Source organism: Quercus lobata, chromosome 5 (assembly GCF_001633185.2).
Source record: "Quercus lobata isolate SW786 chromosome 5, ValleyOak3.0 Primary Assembly, whole genome shotgun sequence".
Classification (NCBI taxonomy): Eukaryota; Viridiplantae; Streptophyta; class Magnoliopsida; order Fagales; family Fagaceae; genus Quercus; species Quercus lobata.
This window is the reverse complement of record NC_044908.1, coordinates 82,323,094-82,341,207: the sequence shown is the minus strand read 5'-3', so window position 1 is coordinate 82,341,207 and position 18,114 is coordinate 82,323,094. Positions and strand designations below refer to the sequence as shown.

The 18,114-nt window shown below is 33.8% G+C and overlaps 1 protein-coding gene across 1 annotated transcript; it reads left to right on the top strand.

Annotated features, from left to right (window-relative positions):
* Positions 1-17,242: 17,242 nt before the first annotated feature.
* On the top strand, positions 17,243-17,880 carry LOC115991296. Its single transcript, XM_031115004.1, has 2 exons — positions 17,243-17,457; positions 17,532-17,880. The coding sequence occupies exons 1-2, from the start codon at positions 17,243-17,245 to the stop codon at positions 17,878-17,880; spliced, it is 564 nt and encodes a 187-aa protein (XP_030970864.1).
* The last annotated feature ends 234 nt before the right edge of the window (positions 17,881-18,114 follow it).

The window sequence follows — 18,114 nt, the reverse complement described above, 5'->3', positions numbered from 1 at the left end:
AGAATGGGTGATTTCAAAACCCAAAAAGTAGCTGAGATGTCCAAGATCTTTCATCTCAAACTGCTGATTGAGAAAATCCTTAAGTTCTTGAATGCTACTAAGGTTATCACCAATTATGATCATATCATCCCCATATAGGAGAAGCAAAATAGTGTCTTTGTCGGTGCGATGAAGAAATAAGGCAGAATCATAAAGACTGGCAATGTAACCCAAGCGAAAGATAGTAGTGTTAAACTTGGCAAACCAAACTCGTGGAGCTTGTTTAAGGCCATGAAATGCACGTCGAATGTGACAAATCTTGTTCGATTCAATAGAGAGACCAGCAAGAAGTTGCATATCAACTTCTTCACTTAAATTCCTATTAAGGAAGATATTTTTGACATCCATTTGAAAAAGATCACATTTACTGGCAACGGCAACAGCTAAAAGGGCATGAACAGATGTGATTTGAGCAACCGAAGTAAAGGTCTCTTCTTGCCCTTTGAATGGATATTACCCTAGTTGAGTGACGAGGTGGAATGTCTTGTGCAAGATCTTTAGGTAGAGCAAGAGCAAGGGACCCAAGCTCAAAGTTGGGTAGCTCATCTTTGTCTTGTTTATTAGAGCGTGATCTAGGAGAGGTATAAAAAAATATCTGGTGGTTGGATAGAGAAGTCTACAGGAGGATTAGGAGCAACTATAGAAGGAATATGTGAACTATCTGGAAAAAGTTCTAAGAAAAAGCAGATAGATAGGAAAGCACGAAAGTGAAAGAGCTCAACAAAGGAGCAATGTTCCCAAAAGACAACATTTTGGGAGATGGAGATATGAAGATGATGAGAGACAGGATTATAACACTAATACCCCTTTTGAGTTTCATCATAGCCAAGAAAACAACAAAGCCTAGATTGAGGGTCAAGTTTGTTATGCTCATGCGACTGAAGAAGAATGAAACAGGCAGAACTAAAGGAGCGAAGGTGGTGATAGTCTAGAGATGACCCAAAAAAATGCTCATATGAGTTTGATTTTGGATGACGGTACTGGGAATGTGATTAATAGCATGAACAAAATGAAAAGCGGCATTGCCCCAAAAAGAAGCAGAAACTTTGGCAGAGAGAAGGAGAGCATGAACAATGTTAAGAATATGATGAAGTTTTCACTTGGCTCTACCATTTTGCTAAAAGATACTTGGACAAGTTAGGTGATGAATAGTGCCATAAGAATGCAAAATAGCTTGAAAAGCATGTTGAGTGTATTCAAGAGCATTATCGGATCAAAAAATTTTGATGCGACTGGAAAATTTAGTTTCAACCATTTTTGCAAAGTTACAATATACTTGTAACAATTCAGAATGATGCTTCATATGAAAAATCTAGCTATAGCAAGAATAATCATTAACAAAGATAATAAAAAATCGAGATTCACCAATACTAGAGACAGAGGAAGGCCCCTAAACATTAGAATGAATTAGTTCAAAGATATAAGTAGTCATAAATTCACTAGTATTAAAAGGAAAAACTGGTTGTTTTCCTAATTGATATGAAACACAATTAAAATTTTCTTTGGACACTAAACCTAACAAACCTCTAGAAGCCAAGTGTTGTGCCTGAAAGGAAGATGCGTGACCAAGTTTGGCATGCTAAAGTGTAAGGGAAGGTATAGAAGAAACTACAATAGTTGCTGCAGCAACAGAAATAGGAGTAATAGGTGGAAGATGAAGATTTTCCATGGGAAACATATGCCCAACTCTAGGATTGGTTCCAAGCTCCTGCCTCATCCTTGGATCCTACATAGTACACCTAATATAATCAAATGTAATGCGATAACCTAAATTGTAAGAAAAGTTATGAACATTAAAGATCACAGGATCCTAGAGTTTGGAGGTCAAGATAGAACCTATATTATGACCAAAGATTGTGGAACCATTTGCTGTACAAATATTAAGAGGGTGTGGTGTAGGTTCAATTTAAGAAAATAAGAACGAGTAAGGTGTCATGTGATTGCAACAAGCAGAATTCATAAGCCAAAAGAAAGGAGATATACTAGATAAAATCGAGAGAGAAGAAGAAAAAGATGCATTACCAACTGTATGAATGGTATTAGCGATGATGTTTTGCAGGTCGACTAAGGAAATGGTGATAGTGGATCCAAAAGATTTGGACTTCGTGCAGATGGGAGCTGTTAGTTCTAAAAGTTTAGAACAATTAGAAAACTGTGAACACAAACTTGTCAAGATATAGATCTTAGAGTCTATAGGTATTATTAGACAATGCAAGTCAAGATTTAAGAACAAGCAAGCTATAGAAAGAAGAATTCGAAATCTGCCTGATTCGATCGATCAAAAGACAGGCTTGACTGATCGAAATATGGGTCTGCAGTGTTAAGGACATATTTTTATATAATTGGCATATCCTTTGACAAAACGCACTTTACTTGTATTTGGGTAAATCTAAGTAGGTTCAAGATGATCATTATAAGTGGTTCAATTGAAGACATGAAGATTACTCAATAACTGCTCAAGAAAAGTGCAATTTGCGGGTCTCAATACCTCTTTGATAGAAGCTCGATCGATTACTCAAGAACTGTTAAAGAAAATTGTAATTTGCAGGTCTCGATAACTCCTCGATAGAAGCTCGATCTGTCGAGATTCATTAAAGCTCGATAGATGTCTCGATTTATTGAGCTTACGAGATTTAGACTATAGCCAGTAACGTCTTTATTCTAAAAGGCTATTTGTTTATTGGTTTATATAATCCTTATAGGACTAGGAAAACCAAAGGTTTGTGGGTTTGTATAATCCTTATTGGATTAGGAAAGCCTAAGGTTTGTGTAAACCTATTTATTTGGAATAGTAGAGCCAATTATGATCCTATTTAAAGGAGGTGGAAAAAGAAAAACCTAATTCTAGAGAGTTTCATAAGGTTTTCTTTTTGAAACCCTAGCCTCCTTCAACAGAAGAAAGAGTTCTTGTTGCGTTTCTTGTATACCTTTAGGTTCTGTAACCAAGCAAAGTCTCTTGCACCAACATTGAAGATCTTATTGGTGTTTCTATGTGAAGCTGTTGCAAATCAACTAAAATAATCAAAGGGTTGCTGTGGAGTTAGTCATGTACTTGGATTCGTGCAAAGGAGTAAGTTGCGTATTGGGATCTGCGCAATTGGTTAGTCACGTACTAGGAGCCGTGCATCAAAAAGAGATATTGTTAGTACAGAACATGTCCAATTGGAGATTGGGGTAAGAGTTCAACTGTAGGTTGGTATAAGGTACTGGGATTCCTTTACTTGTAACCGCTTGTTTTGATAATAATGGATTCTTGAGAGTGGTGACCTTAAAATCACACAGTGGGGTTTTGCCTGTGTTGGTTTTCTCCATTTGTAAACAAATCATCGTATTAATTTATTTTCTGCTGCATACTTAGTTTATTGGTGATTTGTTTGTGCTACTACGCGTTTGCATGTTAATTTGATTAATTAATAAACTTGGCTAATTAATCAATTAATTTATCACAAGGGGTTGATTCATTTTTGGCCTATCATGTAGAATTTTAAGTTTGGCCTAATAGTAGTTCAAGCCCAAAAAGGATTAGGGTTTTAAATCTACTTCTTCTAGTATATAAAGGAAACCCTAGACACATTTTATTATGACTTTGGAGGTGCTCTTGTGAGATTTAAAAGATTCTGTGCCTTCTTGTATCAAAGTCACTACCAGATTTCACTCTCATATCTTTAGAACCGATAAATCTGAAGTAGTTCGTGGACTTGGAGCTATCATGGGATCGTGGTAGTAAGTTCTGCGTGTAGAAACAATAGGATGTTAGTGGTCTAAGTCTTATTGTAAATTTCAATTCTTTCTAGTAGATTTGCTTTTTACTTTGAGGATAGTTAGGTTAAATCCTCCCCAGGTTTTTTACTGGTTTTGTTTTCTTGAGTTATCATATCGTTGTATTATTTACTTTTCTACTACTTTGCATGATATGATTGTTTTGTTTTAACCTAGATCTGAATAATAAACCTAAGTATTCACTTGATTAATTAATTAGGTTAAACAATCTAGTTTACAGGGATTTAAAAACCTAATATGAGCCATTGGTTGGATACTCTCAATGTTAGTAACAGTAACAGAAATAGAAATGGTTGATTTGTTATAATGATAGCAAGTCTCAATACTATGACCAAGATGTTTACAAAAATTGCAAAATCATTTGTTAGATTGTCAACTACAATTATTGCAATAAGAAGAAGGATGTCCTTTTTCTTCATTTAAAAGAAAAATATGCAAAAATGGACTGTAAAAATGAAATCTACGTAAAAAACTAAGTAAGAAGCACTTGGACCGCAAAAAGTCAACTATGGTAGAAAGTCAATGGTCAACCTTAAAAAATGTCAATGGTCAATCAAGTCAACAGTGACTGCTGAACGTTGATGTATGCTAGATGACATCAGCAAGGCCTAGCAATGACGTCAGGATGACGTGAGCAGAAACTTGGAAGATGATGTTAGCTAGGGCTGATATGGCACTGATGATGTCTTGGATGACATCAACAGGGATTTGGTGTAGACAAGTGTGGTGCATGATTTTGATGTAGAATCTTTAGGTGGCACGTGAAGCGCGTGATTCTGATGTAGAATCTTTGGTTGGGGCGTGAAGGCTCCGATGGTGGCAGGATTTCCATGGTTTAGTAGATCGGCAGAACTCAATCATAATGGTACTTGCAAAAGTGCAATCGAAGCAAGATTCATGACAGTGATGATTTTGGCAATGGTCTTCACGATGTGAGACTCCTCAACAACAATGGCTGCAAATCTAGAACCAAAGACGAATACCAAGAGGCTTTGGAGGTTCAACAGCAAATGGCTGCAGTGACGGTTGGGATGGCGGAAGCGATTGTGAGTATGAAGTAACACCAAATAGAGATAAGACTGCTAAGAAAAGGTCAGAACAGTGACTCTGATATTATGTTAGAAATACTGAATAAGTGTATTGTATTTTTTCAAGTAATAAAATATACATGAGTGTTTTTACATAAGAGGCAGAATGTGTAGTACAAATATGTGTACGATACAAATAAATAAGGTTGGCCTAAATCCCATAGTCTATTACAAGTTAACATTATTATTTTTGAAATGCACTAAAGTGATATTAGAAATATTACAAATATATTAAGAGAGCTCATCTAAATGTACGATTCTAGAAGACAGAGAAATCAACGGCCTTCAAGAAAAAAAGTGTTGTATCCCATGAACGAAACAACTCGTCGTTTTGTTTTTAATAAACAAAGTTTACCATACATGTTCTTTGTTCCACTGACGTAAGCATCTTAGTGAGTTGTATGGACCCTGCTGCATTTGACAACTGAGAAGAAAGAAGAGAGAGAGAGAGAGAGAGAGAGAGAGAGAGAGAGAGAGAGAGAGAGAGAGAATTGTTAAGCCGTAGGGAAAAGAAGAATACGGAAAACGTGTGGATTTTTGTTGAATAAAAGGGGAATTTTCCATACCAAAAACTCGTAACTTAGTGGACCTCACTAAGATAATCAGGTTTCAATATATTCCTCCCTCTTTCTCAATACTAAATAAATAAATAAAATAAAATAAATCCAAAATGCATTAGCGAGACAACTGTTGATCCTTTCCACGTATGAAATTGGTTTATTCGACAGTTAGTTCAAGTCCAACTATATCTTCTCACAGCAAACACAAGAAATTTCATAATTTTTTCCCATAATTTGTTGAGATAGTATTATAATAATAAGTACAATTTTACTTTCTCATGATACTGCTATGAACATCATTAGTAAGTTGCTTATGCAATACATGAATAATGTGGTAATATTTTATATAAGATAGTTTTGGAAAATATTGTAAAAATATTATAGCATAATTGTTATAGAATTTTGTTAATAATGAGTTCATCATAAATGATGAGGATAAAAGAGAGATTAATCACAATAGAATAAGCTGACGATTTAAAGTTTATGGATACAACTAAACCCGTCAGCCCTCATTTGAAGACTGTCAACAGAAGGGATTTGTAAGGAGAAGTACTGACAAGGCATACCCTAAGGCTGACGAGGTCATGAGGCCGACAGGATCATAAAGCTGAAAGGATCCTGAAACTGACGGGATTAAGACTGAAGGCATAGTGTAGGCTGACGACATTAGTAAAAAATTGCTTGCCAATCACGGTTGTGTATATAAGGAAATGTCTTGCCCTCCACGTTTTGAGAAACCTAAGAGGGATTCTTATATGGAAAGGATCCCGCAAAATACGTCTAAGAAGACTCCTATAAGGAAAAGACTTCTATTTCAAGGAAAAGAGGTCAACCCCCTACTAATATAAAAACCCAAGCACATTCACAAACCAAGGTACGCATAATTTACCCTCTCTAGCACTCTAGAGTTGTGAGAATAGTTTTGACTTGACCTTCGGAGGGTATTTGGCCGGCATCACATCGATGCTCTCTGTTAGGTCTTTTCTTTTTTTGCTGTGTAGGTGTTGTTTCGAGCATGCAAGGACTGTGTGGCTTCTGGTGATTTTTTCAGTATCATCAATAAAAAACAACAATTATAAATTGCACACATATATATTATAATTATTCAGTTCAAATAATGAGTAATAAAAAACAAACAATTTTGGAGGAATATTGTAGAATACAAGTTAATATAGAACGCGTCTTTCTCTTTTTCCTTAATTTTAAAACAAATGCTAAAACTTCCAAAAGACAAATAAATAAATAAATAAAGAATTAGAAGATTTAGAGCTTACAAATTATAAAAAGAAAAAAAAAAAAACTTTGACTACACAATAGAGAGATATAAAAGAAAGATACCCTCAAAAGAATAAATCCATAGCAATAGTTGTTGAAATCTGCCAAACAGTTTCAAATAGTGCAAAAAATTAATCCAAAAATTCATATGTTAAAACTTCCAAAAATTAAAGAATAGATTCAAAGTTAAGAAATTATTGAAACATAACCAAAAAAAAAAAAAAAGTGATTACATAATAGAAAAATGGGTTACCCTCAAAAACTATAGCAATAGTGGAGTTGTTAGTGTGGCTCACACATGGGTGGCCAGGTAATAATAATAGAGAAGATCTTGGGTCTGTTTGGATTGAACTTATTGTTGCTGAAAACTGAAAACTGAAAACACAGTAACAATATAATTTTTAAATGTGTGAATAGTACCGTAGGACCCATTTTTAATATTTTTTAATTTGTGAACAGTGCTAAACAGTGTATGAACAGTGCTCAACAGTCTCATGAACAGCAAATTCTATCTCTCACTTAAACGCGTGAAAGCAAAAAAAAAAAAAAAGGAAAATGCGGACGTAGGATTCAGTGGAAACGCTGGATTCAAACCCACACCTTGTGACTGTTTTTGGATTGTTAGTGTAGGGTTTTTGGATTTTTGGGCTTCACGTTTGTTTTTGAGTTTCATGTTAATTCAAAGACTTTTGGTTTGCTTAAGGTTTTTGAGTTTCATGATTTTGTTATATGGTTGTAGGGTTTTTTAAAAATTAATTAACTTTAGAATTTTATTATGTTTTGTTTTTGGGACGAAAAAGAGTTTTTTTATTTATTTTTTTAATATTGCTGATGTGGAAAATTGTAAGAGCTTCAAGTCCTATGTGGTAAGCTTTGAGAAAGAAAAAAAAATTAAAAAAAAAGTCAAAGACTTCAGTTTTATAGTATATATAAATTAATCAAAACTTGCTATCTCAACTGTATTGCTGTGTAAAGCACTGCAAAACTTGATTAAAAAAAAAAAAAAGCATTGCAAAACTTATTTTGTCATTAGACTTATGATCTTTTAATGTTAAGAATACAATATTTTTTCACAACTTATTGAGCTCTCAAATTATGAATAGAGCACCTTTATTTTTCACTTCTACATCATGTAAACTATTTTTTTTATTATGTATCAATCACGAGTTGACAGCAATACGTAAGATTTGGTGTGAGTTTGGGTGTGTATCCCTATAGTTTGCTTGGAAAATTTTAATCCTTGAATATATTGCTACATGTTATATGTGAAAGAACCACAACATCGTCATTTTATGATGTCATCAAACCCAAATGGATAGATTTTGTTTTTCCAATCTTTCTCGAAAGAGTGGTTTGTGAGTTAGATATTAAAAGAACCACAATACATTTTATATATGACCTCTTCAAAACCCAAAAAATAGACTCACAAAAGCGTGGTTGTGTGCCATTGTTTTTTTATTTTTTACAAGATAGAAATTTCACTTTAGTCTAATTTAAGTATATATGTGTATACTTAGTTAAAAAAAAAAATGTATATGTGTATGAAACTCTCTTTTGGAGACTTGAATCATGACCATTGCCCTCCACACCTCACAATCACTTATACTTGTAGAGTGTGTGAGTTATTGTTTATCATAAGGAGTCATTGTTATGGCTTTATTAAGGGGGAAAAACATTGTTATGGCTTTGATGTTATAGATTAAAAATTTTATAACCTTTTTTAATAATTTGTTGAAGTGGTAAGTTATGATTGATATAATATCATTTTTATATGAGTTTATTATGATTTAAATTTTTTGTACATCAATCAGAGTACGACATTGATTACCATAATTTTTTAGTGAAGTTTGTATCGTACCTTTGTGTTAAAAATCTTTTCTCTTTCTTGTGTGTGTGTTTGTTTTTTTATTTTTATTTTTTATTTTTAGAACACTCATTAAAGAATAGTAAATATGTAATGATGAATTGCAATGAACATTTTTTGAAAAAAAGAAAAAAAATTGTCAATGTTTATTGGTTTGTACACATAAAATATTTAATCTTTTTCTTAGGCCTTGCCGACAATGGTCAATACTACTTCTGATGTGAACTGTCCTAATTGTCTTCTTTTTATATTTAAAATCAGCAAATTAATAATTTTTATTGTTGAGCTTGTTATTTTTTTATTTTTCTAAATTTTAGATCAAATTGGTTTGTTAGATTTTTTTTTTTTTTTTTTTCCTTTAGTTTTAAACAAGTTAAGATAAAGCTCCAAGTCAGAGTTTCATTTGAACCCCCTTGAGCCAATGTGGTGCCGCCCTCTGACTAGGGTGAAGGGAGAACCTCGCTTTGTTTGACTTCATTAGACCATGACTTTCTTTTCCGCAATCTCGTAGTTATTTTCCCACGAGAACTTTGGATTTTGCTTTGGGACATTTGACGTGGTTTCATCCTTCTTCAGACTTGGGACCCACCTTTGTTCTTTTATAATTTTATTCTTTAAAGTTCCTTGTAAAATTGTCGGAAAGATTCATTGCTAGTTTGAATAGACGTCTTTTGTTCGTGAAGGATAAGGCAAAGGTTATTATTTATTTTTTTAATAAAACATTTTCAGCAATATTAACCCAAAAAAAGGAGGTCTGCGTTTCTTTTTTCTTGGTGGGATTTTTATGTTTTGTTGAGAGAGAGAAAGAGAGGGGAGAGATTTAAGCTTCTAAGGTTGTATTTAAATACCGTTTATTACTAAAAATAGAAAACTGAAAACATTATAACAAAATAATTTTTAAATGTGTGAATCGTACTGTAAGACCCAATTTTAAAGAAAAATTTACTGAATTAGACAACTTGTGGGTCCCGTGAATAGTGCACGGGACCCACTATAACAACACAAACGCGCTGAAAACTGATTTCAATACAATCCAAATGGAGGCTAAGAGTATTTACATCAATTTCGTGCATGATAGGAAAAAGATGTAGAATTTACAAAGTTTTACCTAGAAATAACCCACATTAGTCTATGTGTAATTGTATAAATTTATAAATTTGCTACCGTAACCAAGTACATTTACATTGATACTATTCATTTTGTATTTAGTTATTTATTATTTCTTTACATATCTCAAAGATGAATGAAGAGAGACGTGGATGATGGTTGTTACTTGTAAAAAAAGAGAAACAATATTTTAATGAATTGTAGTGTGAGATAGATAAGTTAATGTGAGGTATTTTGAAAAGTGAGTAAGTAAAATAGAAAAAAGTTGATTATTATGCTAATATAGGCAAAAAATTTTGTATGAGCTAATGCAAATGCTTTTAGGTCACAAAGAATTTATCTTCTTCTCTCTTTTTTTTTTTTTTTTTTTAACATTTTGGTATAATTCATTGGCCTCCCTTCCCTCCCCCTTCTTTTTTTAATTTTATTTTTTAAGAGGTTTTTTTTCCCTTATTTTTTGGTTATATTTTAGAAGTTTGTTTTCTTTATTTTTTAGCTATAATTTGGAGTTTGATTTATTCATTTTATTGAAAACAATTTACCTTTCTTATTTTTTTGGAGAATTAAAGAACTAATCTAATTGAATAAATTTTGGGGTCTTAAGCGATTGCCTAACTCGGCTAAGGCAAGATCTGGTATTGCATCTCCAAATTGTATAGGGTCTAGTGCACTGATACACGAAAGCTTAACCAAAATGACAGGGCAAATTGAATACATTCAAGTCTATTGGTTGTACGTCCTTCATTTAGAGGTATAATATACTGAGTCTATGGAATAATATTTTCTCTTTAATATGTTTGTACGAAAGAATAAGAAAATTTAACCAGATTATTACTCTTACCGGGCAAATGCTTCATTTTTATTTTTATTTTTTGACAAACTACACACGCAATTAGTGAATTTAAAGCTTCACACGCACTCCCTTGGTGTGATGGTCACTCCACAAGTATCAGTGCTTGTGGAGTGTGGGGGGCAAGGGCCGGGGTTCAAATCTCCAGGAGGGAGCTTCACACACATATACACTTAGATTAGGCTAGAGTAGAATTCTATCTTGTAAAAAAAAAAAAAAAAAAAAAAAAAAAAAAAGCTTCATGCTGTACCAGTTTTTATAGGAAAATGCCGTTTGAGTTAAGAGTATCGAGTTCATCTGTTGTATGCAACAGTAACTAAATATTTTCCGTTGAACTAGAGAGCTCATTAGCAAGTTACATTTTGCAGTTCATTGCTATCAATGTATAACTCAAGATGCTATCTTTTATAATTTTTAGGAAAAGAAATCAGCATATACAAAATAATTTGTAGGAAGATATACAGAAAATCCGAACTAGTCAGCTTTTTTATTGTTAAATAAATTGGAGAAGATAGAAATAGTGAAAGCAAAAGTAGAAGCATATCATGGTTCAGTCTTGATGACCTACATTTATGGAGGAAATTCTTAAGGACTTCTATATCATTGATATATAAGTGAAGTACAAATCATATATATGTTACAATTATTCAAATATGAGTATTTATAGTAGGTTAAATCCTAATTAAACTAATCACACGTTAACTATGGTTAATATGGGTTTTAGTGAGTTAAACTGATAAAGTCTTTAATAATTGAATAAAAAATATGAGATTTAATCTCCACCTATATGAAAAAGCGATTGGTATCTTGATTTGATAGTAAATAGTACAATTATTAGAAGCAAACGTCATAAGTTGAAAATCTATCCAAAAAAAATCTACGGTCAATTAACTTATCATACAAATATAAAACCTTACTTGCATACAAAATAATATTGAGCTTGAGCTTACATTGCAACTGGGTTACATTTTTTACAGGTGAACAACTGAGAAAGACATTTGGATACAAGTCAAAATTCAATGTCTTTCATCTCAAGTTACTTGCAATTGATTTCATCTTGTACAGTTGGGCTATCTGATTTGGACTCGTTTATTTTTGCATCATTTGACGGGTTAATTAATTCTTTTGCGTTTTAAGGGATGCTAGCAACCATAATGCAATTGTCAATTAATGCGACTAGTTTATGTTATGTTGACGTTTGCTCTCTTAGGAAAAGAGCTGAACCAGTCGCTCTTTCAAATCTTCAACATCTCTGTCTTCTAAGACTTGAGATCTGAAGGTCATATATTCAATTCAATCTCACACCACAAAAAGTCAAGAAAACTTAATATGCTTATTCACTTCAGCTACGATTATATAATCCTAATGTGAATTAGCGAAGATGCTGTATAAATAGGACTATTGTGAGTCTTACTGCCAATAACCCAACTGAAACTGAATCGACAAGAATGCAGTATAAATAGAAAAAAAGTACTCGATTGGACCCACTGCAACATAAAAACATGGGAGCATTTGAAAAAACGACGAATCATTTGCTGTCGAGAGACTTTTGGGGAGGAATTAGTATGGACACACACACATTTATAGCTGCATTGATTCATTGACAGCTGAGAAGAAAAATAAAGCGACAGTCTGGCGAAGTGTTGGTTTTCTTATTGGCTGAATACCAACAGGTGGATTCGCGTTGAATAAAGAGGATGATAATATTTTCCATTAATTCCATGGACAGTATAATTTTAATGATTGTTTTTTCAATTATTAATATGGTCTAATTTAATTGGGAGCAATATCATTCTGTATGAATCCAGTGTTAATATTACTTTTACTTTGCATCGATTTTATGCTACCTTTCCCTTATTGTTTCCAAGCTAAATCATCAAGACAGCCGTCAATTCTCTCTTTTATTATTCATTTATTTAATTATTTTTTTGAGAAACAACATTGTAATTTTATTCAAAGGAAGGCGAATCGGCTTGAATTACAGAAACTAGGTGTGGAGAAATATCCTCCATCCACACCATAAACTCATTAACATATCTTGCATGTTTAGCAATGTTGTGGGCTAAACTATTACCTTATCTTAGTACATGACCAAACTTGGAAAATCCTTAGCTAACTCCTTTGCTTCCTCCTGGGCTGAACTATTTATTTATTTTTTGGATTAATGTTCCATTCCGTCCATTTGAAAGTTAGTCCAAATATATCTTCTAATGTTAAGGATTTTCAGAAAGATTTTCACAATTTAACAAATTTATAAATTATGACTCGAGCAATATCACATTCATATGAGTTTTTTTTTTTGGGTGAAAAAAAGGAATCTGGGGAACATTAATTGCTTTCCTCTGTGACGAGTTATACCCCATACTTTTGTTTATATTTTTTGGATGAATGTTCCATTCCATCTGTTTGAAAGTTGGTCCAAATATATCTTCTAAAGTTAAGAACTTTCAAAATCATTTTCACAATTTACTAATTTTATAAATTATGACTCAAGTAATATCACATTCACATTTTTTTTTCGCTGAAAAAAAATAATTGGGAGAGGTGCTAGATGACCTCACCAACCTTAGTACTATTGTGTCTCTGCATGTCACGAACCCTAGTGCTAAGAAAAAAAGGATGAGGTGCTTGACCGCCAGACCCCCACCCTCTTTACTATTCACTCTACTATTATTAGGCACTAATAAGTAATGACAAGTATCAATAACTAGAGTTATATATTTTTTTTCTCCTTTTTACTTCCCCAAATATACTGCTCTGTATTATGTATTTATTTGTTGAAAACAACAATACCTACCGTCATTTCATGATGTAATCATCAAAACCCAATAGAAGATTTTGCTTTTCCGAACTTTCACTGAAGCATGGTTGCGTGGGGACCGTGGGCTATTAACAATTGGGTCCTTGTTATGACTTCAGAGCAAAGTAAAATTAGATTAAAAAATTTGAGAACTTACAAAAAAAAAAGAAAAGAATATTAGGAGTAGTTAGCATAGTTTTAAAAACCAGATTAGACCTGTCGGTTCAACTAATTTAATTAGGAATTGGGCACCAATACGGTCTGATAAAATTCCCCCATAACCAATCAAAATTGTAAAAATTGAGAACCAAGAGCTTTTCTAGTTCTTTGATTGTATCAGTTTATAAAATCATGATAGTTAGCGATTGGTGTAGATATTTTTATATAATTATTATTTATTATTATTATTGTTTTTGTTATTATTATTATTATTATTATTATTATTACTGTTACTGTTACTATTATACATCAATAGTAATATAAAAACACTCAAATTACTATAAATTTTATTATAAAAATGATAAAATGTTTATAATATCATTTCAATAACTAATGAATAAATATTTGAACTAGCTTTATGCGATCGGTAATGAATTTTTTATGTCTTCATACTTTGCCACAATTTTTTGAACTCAACAATGGTGAAAACCTGAACACTTTATTTGTAATGTCATATATGTGTTGTAACTGTTGTATTATGTCAAAAATTTTAAGAATTATTTATGTTGGCATGTCGTACTTATGCCGGTACTCTTATTCATGTCTGGACAATCAATTTCAATTAAATTCACATTTCTTTCCTCTATCATTTACCATCGATTATATTAAAGTTGTTATGTAAAAGTTACTTTACTGAAAGTTTTCTCTTAAAAAAAAAAAAAAAAAAAAAACACTTTTTGTCATGTTATAGATTTCTAATAGGTCGTTTGACTAGAGAAACTCGCTTTCTTTGACTTCGTCCGCGTATGGTTTTTCTTTTGCATGCGCGGTCTCATGATCAGAGTAATTGTAATGTCTGAAGCCATAATATGGCAGAACATTGGATTCTGCTATGGCTTCATTAGATCTTTCTTAGAACATTCTTCCAATTGTTTTAGAGCACCTCGGTTTCCAGTCTCCTTTTTCTTCTATCCTGCGTTAAGCTGCGTGTATATTTATTTGCCGGTAAGATTACGTCAATAATTTTAATAGATAGATGTCTACATCTTTTAAACTATGTTTAGCAAGTTTAATTAGGAGAAAATGAATGGGCAAATTAAATCTATTAAAATCTATAGCTTGTCCTTGCCTCTACCATTAAAGAAAGAAAAAAAAAAAAAAAAAACTGATGTTCATTTGGGTTTCTTTTAGTTTATAGTAACTTTTTTGCTAAATATGATCTATATAAAAATATAATTTTTAGTAGCTTTTATGTTAAATATATTAAAAAAAAAAAAAAAGACTAATTTTCTTAATTTTTTTATAAAACAATGTGGTAAAAAACAAAAAACTAACAGCTAAAAGGGGTCACACACTAGTGTGTTTTTATTTATTTATTTATTATTATTGTTTTATAGTGCTTGAATCTTATAACTATGTGGAACTCTCATACTTAGTGAGAGAGAAAATACATATAATATACATGAAATACCATGCCTTTTATAGAAGTATTGGGCCCAAGTTTGCATTGGGCCTAAAGCCCAAGCCGAGGACTGGATATCATTCGAGAAGAAGTAAATGTTATCAAAGAAGTTCGTGTTAGTAGATGATGAGGTCAGTTTTGGCCATAATGGCACAAGAGGGTAGGTCGAAGACAAATGTCTCTTCGGATAATCAAAGCTGAGGTCCGAATAGGTGGTCTACTGTCCAGGGGGAGGTTCCAAGAAGTTCTGCTGGCACGGGTAAATATTGCAAAAACAAAGTACAAAGAGGAGTCCTAAAATAATTAAGGAGAAAGCTACTACCACCGCATTAATTGCTCTGCAGCTAACTCTCTGGCCACATTAATGTGAAGGTGATACCTGAACAGTAACTTTCAGCTTTATAGCTACCATCTAGAGACTTTAGGAAGAGGCTGATGGAATAAGTATCAAGACTAACAATCTAGCCTGCAGGTGGACGGTGGAAATGAAAGGAGAAATGAGTATAAAAGAAGAAAGAAACATTGAGAGAGGGGATCGGAAATTTGTAAGAGAAAGTACTGTAGCAGCTTGAACTATATCTGTAACCACTTTTCAATCAATATATACTAGAACAAACCTCCTCGAATTGTGCCGAGGACAAATTTACTTGAATAACACCAGTCCATTTCTGTTTGATTATCTGTTAATATCCATTCTAACCGTTATCTTATTCATCAGAGCCTAGTTTTTCCAACTCATTTTTTACAAATTTATTGTATTGAGCTTATTAGGCTTGGATCCAATCATACTTTGGATTTACGGCCAAAAACTCGTCCCTACACCTTCCATATATTAAGCCCATTTTGATATGATAAGAGGTATAATATACCATGTGTACTAGATAATTTTTTTTTTTCCTTGAACATCTTGCTTGCATGAAAGAATAAGAAAACATAACCAGAATTTTTTTTTTTTTTTTTTTATAGGATAGTTACAACATGCTGCTAACTCCTTCAGCTTAAACTTGTTCCCCTCTAAACCACCAACTACTTTGTGTGTGAGGAGGTATTAATTAAGTTACAAGACTCTTGGCCTAACCAGTTTATTACTATTACCAAATATGAGATATATATATATATATATATATATATATATATAATAGCATAAAATGACATTTGAGTTAAGAGTATTTAGTTCGTCCGTTTTATGCATTGATGAAGTAGTATCTTATTTCAGGGGCCAAGCTAAATATAACTAATTCTTAAGAAAAAATAATTATAACTCAAAAAATTGCTTTGTTTCATAAATTAACTTTGACTCAATTTGTGTCTTGTGTTGTATGGTACTAAAATAGTTTGTAATTGATTCTTAACCGTAAAATATATTTTTTTTGTTTTCGTTTTTTATTTTGTTTTTAATATTGGCAATTAGGTATTTGTGAAAGAAGACATATTAGTTTTTTTTATATATTTTATTTTAAGTATTGGTAATTATGGATTTATTAAAGGAGTAAATTAAGGCTGATGGGAGTGACGAGATTGCGCTACCTTGACGAGGTCAACCTAGTGACGAAGCCATCCCTGGGGACGAGCAGCCATCACTGACGAGGGAAGGGAAGTCATTCAATGATGCTAGCAAGTAACCTGGGCAGTTACGAAATCAACAAAACAGACCGTTGGAGCCTAATAAAAGCCCCATAATTGGGTTGGAGGTGTTACTAAAGAAAGGCATTAACACCCCAACGGCTAGCAACCAAGATCACATATATAAAACCCTTACATTGGCATCGGAGGCGTTGTGGCAGACACCACACCGGTGACCCCTTTTAGAAGATACACAGGAGCTGACGGGGAGTTCCATCTGCCTATTACGATTGACGAGTTTACACTTCATCAGTTTGGCGCCGTCCGTGGGAAAAACATTCTCAAATCCATATTTGAAAACGTAGTTTCCATCAACCCTCTACATTCAGATGGAATCCAATCCAGATTCAGCAGCCTTGACCCAACAAGTCCAAGTCCTTGCAGCCACCATTGGAGAACTCACCAAACAGAACCAGGAAATGAAGCTACGGCTTCAGCGGGTTCAACAGGCTCAACAGGAAGAGAACCGGTCCAAGGGTAACCTGGAGGGAGAAGGGGATAGCCACCAAAAAGGAACCCCTCAGAGGCCAGCCATTCCAGACGAGCAGAACTTGGATCTCCTTCGAGAAATGAGGAAGGAAATCGATGAACTGAGGACCGCTATTAAGGAGTAGACGGACCGAAGCGTAGACAAAATGGTAAGGGCTACGAATTCACCTTTCACTGCCGCGGTACTCGGATGCCCTGTACCGTTAAAGTTTCGCTTACCTCAACTTGAGCCATTCGAAGGACTAAAAGACCCCCAGTATCATGTTAATACCTTTAAGACGACTCTAGGCCTTCAACAACCACTTGGCGAGATACTGTGTCGTTCCTTCCCGACGACTCTCAAAGGAGCCCCAAGAGAATGGTTTACGAAGTTGCCAAACTCGTCCATAGACAACTTCGATCAATTAAGTAGTGCCTTCTTGCGCCATTTCATAGGAGGCAACGTCCAAAGAGGCCGGTAGACTACTTACTCACCATAAGACAGGGAGAGAAGGAAACTCTGAGGTCGTACGTCAAACAGTTCACAAGGGAGACTCTGGAGGTGGACGAAGTTGATGACAAGGTGCAACTGACAACCTTCAAGGCAGGGTTGAGGTCCAGAGACCTTGTGACCTCCCTCGCAAAGAACCCCCCAAAGATGATGGCGGAAATTCTCCTGAAGGCACAAAAGTACATGAATGCTGAAGATGCTTTAGCTGCCATAAAGGATGCCGAGAAGCCAGGAGACAAGGCCAAAAGGGAAGATGACCGTAGGGGGCAGAAAAGAGATCGACCAGACCGTTGAAACAATGACGGGAACAGGAGGAAAGATGATAAAAATCCTCGGACGGTAAGATTTACTCCTTTGGTTATGCCTGTTGACAAATTTTTCACGCAGATCAAGGACGAGCATTATCTCAAATGGCCCAGACCATTACACTCATCCCCTAATGTCCATGACAAGAACAAGTATTGCTGGTTCCACAAAGATCACGGCCACCACACGGAGGATTGTAGAGACCTAAAGGAGCAAATAGAG